Source organism: Hyperolius riggenbachi, chromosome 9 (assembly GCF_040937935.1).
Source record: "Hyperolius riggenbachi isolate aHypRig1 chromosome 9, aHypRig1.pri, whole genome shotgun sequence".
NCBI lineage: Eukaryota > Metazoa > Chordata > Amphibia > Anura > Hyperoliidae > Hyperolius > Hyperolius riggenbachi.
Genome location: NC_090654.1, coordinates 259,359,389 through 259,366,888, shown reverse-complemented (window position 1 = coordinate 259,366,888; position 7,500 = coordinate 259,359,389). Strand labels below are relative to the sequence as shown.

The following is a 7,500-nucleotide window of genomic DNA, read 5'->3' as shown; positions in this document are numbered from 1 at the left end:
GCACAAGTCGGAGGGGTCACCGTGGCAACAGTCTCAGCACCAATAGGGTCACCTGGGTGAGAATCAATAGAGGGTAAGGAAACTTGAAAAACTTATGAAAATCATAATTAAAGCAGTAGGATCAGCCATACTATGTCAGGGAAAAAAACACATATATAAGTAGATAGATACTTGACCTACTTACATAACACATGTATTATACTGTCCACGTTTTGATTTCAGTGAATGTTATATAGTAAATTATGAGAATTCTGTTCCTGGTGGGGGCCATGTCTTTTGCCCACAGTTAAAGAGACACTGAAGCGAGACTAAATCTCGCTTCAGGTCTCATATATAGCAGGGGCACGTGTGCCTCTGCTAAAACGCCGCTATCCCGCGGCTTAACGGGGGTCCCTTCACCCCCAACCCACCCCCCGCAAAAGATGGTCGGAAAATGGTCGCTGGCTGTCTCTCTTCCTGGAGGCAGGGCTAACGGCTGCAGCCCTGCCTCCCAGCGAGTCTATCAGACGCGCATCGCCGCCTCTCCCCCGCCCCTCTCAGTGAAGGAAGACAGAGGGGCGGGGGAGAGGCGGAGATACACGTCTGACAGACGCGCATGGGGCAGGGCTGCGGCGGTTAGCCCTGCCCCAACCAGGAAGCGCTCCCCCGCTGCACGGAGGGGGTTTGGGGGGACAGGGACCCCCGTTAAGCCGCGCTATAGCGGCGTTTTAGCAGGGGCACACGTGCCCCTGCTATATATGAGGTCTGAAGCGAGATCTATTCTCGCTTCAGACTCTCTTTAAGGCTAACTCGTGATGTCATTTCTGCCCTTTACTTTTTTTCTTGTCTCCTCCAATCGCTGAGTCACCTCAGCCTTGCTTGTAAACACAAGTGAGTAGGGGATTAGGTTTCAGATAAGAAGCTGACAGGGAAATAAAGGGAAGAGGAGGAATAGATTATAGATAAAAAGAACCCCCAGCATGCAATTCTTTGGCACGACTACTAAAGGGCCAGTGTTCCTTAGGTATGTGATAACTCCAAATCATAACAGCAGAAAAAGTTTTGAAAGTTTTGAATGCAGGATTAGCATCTTTATCACTTAATACACTCCGGCCAGTTGCTGTTGAAATTTGATTTTTATGGTGACGATACCGCTTTAAAGCAGATTAATGTAGGTTTTCCTGGGAAATTCTCAGGAAGCAGTGACGCAAGCAGTGGTGTAACTACAATTTATGGGGCCCTCCAGCAAAACGTATGGGGTCCTCCAATGTTTACATCCCTTCCCTTGGTCTATCAACATTTCATCAAATGGATAAGTGTGTGAGTGTGTTGAAGGGGGGGGGGGGGGGGGGGTATGGAGTCGAACTTGCATGGAATCAAAAGATTGGCCAGCTTTACCGCTTCCATGTAGTATGAGGGCCAACAGATTTTGACTACCATGAACACATTGTGTAGGTAAGCGCTCATTCTACATGGAAGTGGAAGTGGTAAAATTGGCCAATCAAAATGATCGTACATGAACAGTGGCCCACGACTGGGCCAAGCAGGGACTTCATCGGGACAACAGAGGGGGGTGGACAGAATCAGAGGGACCAGATGGACTACAGAGGACTGGAGGAAACTCCAGGTGAGTATAAATCCTCAGGTGTTATTCATCTCCGCTTCTCTTTAAAGAACAGGTGACACCCATGCTAACCTAAAAATAAAATAAAAAAAACACATAAGTACATAAATACTAGTTCTACTTACATAACAGATGTATTGCACTGCCCACATTATTCCTGTGAATTTTATAAAGGAAAAGCAGAGAATCCCATTCTAGACAGTTTCCATCTTGGTTACCTTTGAATGAAGCCAATTGTGACATTTCCTCCCTCACTTTTTTTCCTCCTTTTGCTTACTGTGTATTTGTTACCCGCCCTCCTCCCAGAGTCTTCAGACACTCCCACTGAGGGTCTACTCTAGGGAGTGCACGGTCTTATGTTATTAGAAGGAGGGGGAAATAAAGGGAAGAGGAGAAATATATTATAGATAAAAAGACCCCCCCCCCCAGCATGCAACTGTTTTGCCAGGCGATTGCAATGCCATTTCATCCCGCGGGGATTTTTCACCTTATGCAACTGAGCAATTTTCACCTCCCATTCTTTCGCTAATAACTTTATCACTAATTATCACACTGAATTGATCTATATCTTGTTTTTTGCTAAGAATTATTTTTTTCTAAATTAATTTTAACAGGAATATTAAAAAAAAGTGGAAAAAATTCATTATTTTTCAGTTTTCGGCCATTATAGCTTTAAAATAATACATGCTACCATAATTAAAACCTATGTATTTTATTTGCCCATTTGTCTCGGTTATTACACCATTTAAGGCGGACCCAAACCAAACATTTTTTTAATTCAAAAAATTTAGTTGCACCACTCTGACACATACAAAGATAAATAAACACTCCTTCAAGCCTATGAGCATTTCAGTGCATGCTTTTCACCCTCCTCTTTGCATAACTAGGGTTATACAGGTGGCAGATATTAGCAATTCCTCCTTTGCTGGACACCATCTACTCCACCAGTTTGCCGGATTATTTGCCGGCAATTTGAAAGGAAGAAAGGGGTTTCTCCAATAAATGTAAAATATTTTATATTTGTCATCATGCAGCTGAAAAAAGGCTGCTATTTATTATTCTAATTTAGAAAATAGATTTTATTTCTGAAATCTTGTATTTTTAATTTGGGTCCACTTTAAATTTTGTCCCTATCACAATGTATGGCGCCAATATTTTAATTGGAAATAAAGGTGCATTTTTTCAGTTTTATATCCATCACTATTTACAAGCTTATAATTTAAAAAAGGTTAGTAATATACCCTCTTCACATGCATATTTAAAAAGTTCAGACCCTTAGGTAACCATTTATCTTGTTTTTTTATTGTAATTCATTTTTTTCCATTAAATCATCATTTTATTTGGGTAATTTTTGGTGTGGGAAATAAACAGTTAATTTTAAATGTAATAATGTGTGTTTATTATATTGAAAAATGTATGTAGATGTAGTTTTACTATTTGGCCACAAGATGGCCACATTGAGATTTTTTTTTTGGTTCTTCTCGCTTCCAGGGAGCGAGAAGAGGACGGGAAACGTTTTCTTCTCAGAAAGACCGCGGCCTTTGATAAGAGGCCGTCGCTTTTCTGCTGGGGACTTAGATCAATGACACTATGGCAGTGAATTGGGAGCGCTGATGGCCAATATAAGGTGCAATTTAGCGCTATGATGAGCAATTTAACAGTGTACTATTTTATAGCGGAGGGATCTTGCTGGTGCAGGACTTGGTTTTGCACAGTGGATCTATACTCCACTGGCAGTCTTCCATCAGGTCCTCCAGAAGGTGGCCTTCTATGATTGGCTTGTGCGATGAGAGGCTAGTATAAAAGATGGTTGTTGTGAATAGCATTTAGTGTGGGACTGTCCAGCCTGAGGAAAGGCTGCGAGGTCTGAAACAGCAGGCTGTCGCTGGAATCCAGCCCCATACTTTTGTCCATCTATTTTTATGGCTTTTAAGTATTTTGAATAAAGAGCTATGTTTTAAAGTAAAAGAGCTATTGTGGGGGTGCTGACCACTTTTTTTGGAATAGCTTTCTGCCGTCCCAGGGGTACTGGAGGTCGGATGGTCGTAGCACTCCACCTACGTTTTTCCGAAACCGTGGGTGCTGATCACATTTGAATTTCTACATTGAAGTACCATTGATCAGAGCACCATGGAAGAAGCTAATGATATTGCAGTGGCTAAATCGTTCTCTTATACAGAAGAGGATGCTACCAGGATTATGGGTCAAATGGATGCCACTGCCCTCTTTCCATCTCAGCCTGACATCAAACGAACCAAGAAAAATCTTGAGGCTACAAGAAAGTATCGGACGGATTTGGAACTACACGCTAAGACTTGAGCAGAGTATTATAGAACAAAGCGGATTCCGAGATCAGTCCGTGCACAGGTTGCACCCCCTTTTTTCCCAAGGGACGCCAAGTTTGTGGATGTCTGGGAGGCAATCTGGAACAAGGCTTCAATGGATGCAATGCTACATATCGTGGCTCAAATCCAGGAGGAACTGCCAAAAATGAATGTAAAAATTTTGAAAATGGAGGAGGAACTTAAAGAGATGCTATCTATGGAAGAGCAAACCTCTTACTTTGATAATCTTAATAAGAACATGGCGCAATATATCTCAGAAGTGGAAGAGATTAAACGCTCAAAGTTTTAAAGGGATATATCAGATTGTTCCACAGGTTATGTTTACTCTTGGCAACGGTTCCCAGGCAACATTAGAGCCGCTCCTAGGGGAAGACCAAGGAATAAGAAGTATCCCAATTTACACCCAAAAAAACACCCACGTAACACGGGGTCAGAAACATCTGGTGCGGAATACTCAGGTTCTGATTTTTAACTGCATCCAGGGAGGCCTCCCCGACAATACAACAAAGAAACGCCGAAGGAGAGGAGGGAAAAGGTACCAACTCAAAAAACTCAAAAAACAAAAAATACGGTCGACAAAATGGTTCTGAGACAAAAGAAAAAGGGAACCTAGTCATCAATATTTCAGATTATGACCTGAGTCCAGTGTAAACAAAAGTTCTTAATCATGGCCTGAATTTCTGTCCGACTTCCCAGCCTGACTTTTTTCAATTAGACTTGGAACTTTTTCAATTTTTTCGTACTTTGCGTTTGAAAGTTTTTTTCAGTAGTCCTGCCTTTTTTCCTCAGATGAATAGGACATTGCCTTTGGAGGAGGATGTCTTCCATTTAAAGGAGATGGGCTTGAGGAACAAGAGTTTGTTTAATCCACCTAGCAATGCGATCCTTTGATCGATACTTTAAAAATGTGAATGCAGATTTAGCCCAGATAGAGAAGTCCTTTCGGAATAAAGAATGGGAACAGAGACTGAATTTGACTAAAGAGGAAGGGGAGGCTTTGAGAAATTTGCAAGGGAACAAGGAAATTACTATCCGCCCGGCGGATAAAGGGGGTGCTGTTGTGGTGATGAACACTTCGTACTATGAAATGGAGATTGGTCAGCAATTACAACAGGAACATGTATATGGAAGGTTGGAGAAAGACCCAGTGTTCAATATAAAGAATAAAATTGAGAAGATCGTGAGCTGGGCCTATTCTATAGGCATTATTGATGAACAGTGCCGATCGTTTTTGGTCAAACAAAATCCGGTTACACCGACCCTAAATACATTACCAAAAATACATAAAAACCTAAAATAACCCCCGGGTAGGCCTATTGTGTCTGGGGTAGAGTCAATTTTTGTTCCTCTTGCTGTTTTTGTTGACAAACTTTTACAACCATTAGTTAAACAACTTGATTCATTTTTAAGAGATACTAATTTTGGGGGGAAAAACTTCAAACATTGAATTTACAGCAAGAATCTTCAGTACTTTTGGTCACTTTAGACGTTGTAAGTTTATATACGGCTATACCACACGAGGATGGCATTGAAGTTGTGGACTGGTACCTCTTAACCCAATCAGATGTGTCAGCTGATCAGATATTATTCTCTATTGGAATTACTTCAGGTATAAGGATGTTTTCTATATACAAAGGAGAGGCACGGCGATGGGTTCGAACCTGGCCCCGTCCTATCCTAGTCTTTTTATGGATGCATATGAAGAGGCATTCGTGTTTTCTCACCCTTTGTTTCGACGGTTTGCGCGCTGTTGGTGGCGTTATATCGATGATGTTTTTTGCATTTGGACGGGGCCACGTTCAGACCTAGATACCTTTATTCAAGATCTGGGCAATAGGTGCCCATCAAACTTACAGCACATTCTAGTGACAAGGAGATTTCCTATCTGGACACTTTGGACACACTTCAAGATGGGACTATAAGTACAGATTTATACGTAAAAAATACTGATAGAAATGCAGTGCTTGAATATTCTAGTTTTCATCCCTGGCATATCGTTGAGAATATCCCTGAGGGACAGTATACAAGGGTCAAACGGATTGTTTCTGATCCGGGGACTTGTCAAATTAGATTGAGAGAGATAGAACAAAAGTTTATAGAAAGGGGGTTATCCTAGATCTTCCCTACAGAGAAAAAATAAGACAAAAAGGGATAAGAAGAATATGACACAGCGTATTCCTTGTGTGACCACTTTTTCAACGGCAAGTGAACAAGTTTCAAAAGTTATCAAGAAGCACTGGAGTGCGATTCGAGAGACATACCCTGATATCAGTTGGCTGATAGTAATGGTTAAGGGCTCTGCCTCTGACACAGGAGACCAGGGTTCGAATCTCGGCTCTGCCTGTTCAGTAAGCCAGCACTAATTCAGTAGGAGACCTTTGGCAAGTCTCCCTTACACTGCTACTGCCAATAGAGCGCGCTCTAGTGGCTGCTGCTCTGCTCTGGCGCTTTGAGTCCGCAAGGAGAAAAGCGCAATATAAATGTTATTTGTCTTGTCTTGTCTTGATATACCGGAGTTTTCAGAGCCCCCATTGATGTCTTATAGGAGGGCACCTACCATTTGGAATAAAGTAATGCATACGAGGACCAGTTCCACTCAAGGCACGACATCAAAAATTGTTGGCACCTTTCCATGCTTAAATTGTCATGTGCAATAATATTCTTAAGGGTCTCGAATTTACACACCCATCAACTGGAAGAAAATATTACATCAAGGACTATTTCACCTGTGATTCCACATATGTGGTTTATCTTTTAAAATGTCCATGCGGTTTGGGGTACGTGGGACAGACTACCCAGGGATTGAAGGACAGAATTTGTTCACATAAGTCTACAATACGAACAAAATGCATGGAACAGGCAGTCTCTAATCATTTTGTGACTAATAGACACTCAGTGTCACAATTAAGGGTTCAAGTGATAGACCAGGTACCCAGTTGTTGGAGGGGAGGTAACAGAGTTAACCTCCTTGCCGTTATAAAAAATTAGGCAAGGAGGCAGCGCTGCACTTTTTTTTTTTTTTTTTTTTTTTTAAATCATGTAGCGAGCCCAGGGCTCGCTACATGATAGCCGCTGAGCGGCGGCATCCCCCCACCCACTCCGATCGCCTTCGGCGATCAGAGTATGCAGGAAATCCCGTTGAGAACGGGATTTCCTGCAGGGCTTTTGCGGTCGCCATGGCGACCGGGCGGGATGACGTCACCGACGTCAGAGGGAATCCCGATCCGCCCCTTAGCGCTGCCTGGCACTGATTGGCCAGGCTGCGCAGGGGTCTGGGGCGGGGGGGGGGGGGGGGGGCGGCTCGGCGCGGCGGGTAGCGGCGAATCGGCGGCGACGATCACGTACTACACGCAGCTAGCAAAGTGCTAGCTGCGTGTAGGAAAAAAAATTATGCAAATCGGCCCAGCGGGGCCTGAGAAATCCTCCTTCACAGGTTACCCCGAACTGTGTTCGGGATAACCGGCAAGGAGGTTAAGGAACTATTGAAGAGAGAGGCTAGATGGATTCGGGAACTCAATACCTTTGGTCCAGCAGGACTTAATAAAGAGTATG

The 7,500-nt window shown here is 43.1% G+C and overlaps 1 protein-coding gene across 2 annotated transcripts in view; it reads right to left on the bottom strand.

Moving 5' to 3' along the window:
- The window catches only part of LOC137533173 (disks large-associated protein 5-like), a 63,580-nt gene that overhangs the window by 28,214 nt on the left and 27,866 nt on the right, over window positions 1-7,500 (bottom strand). For both annotated transcript variants that reach the window (XM_068254405.1, XM_068254406.1), the window contains exon 8: window positions 1-52. This exon is cut by the window's left edge and continues 75 nt beyond it. In XM_068254405.1, the coding sequence (XP_068110506.1) occupies window positions 1-52 (52 nt within the window). The remainder of the gene's footprint in view (window positions 53-7,500) is intronic.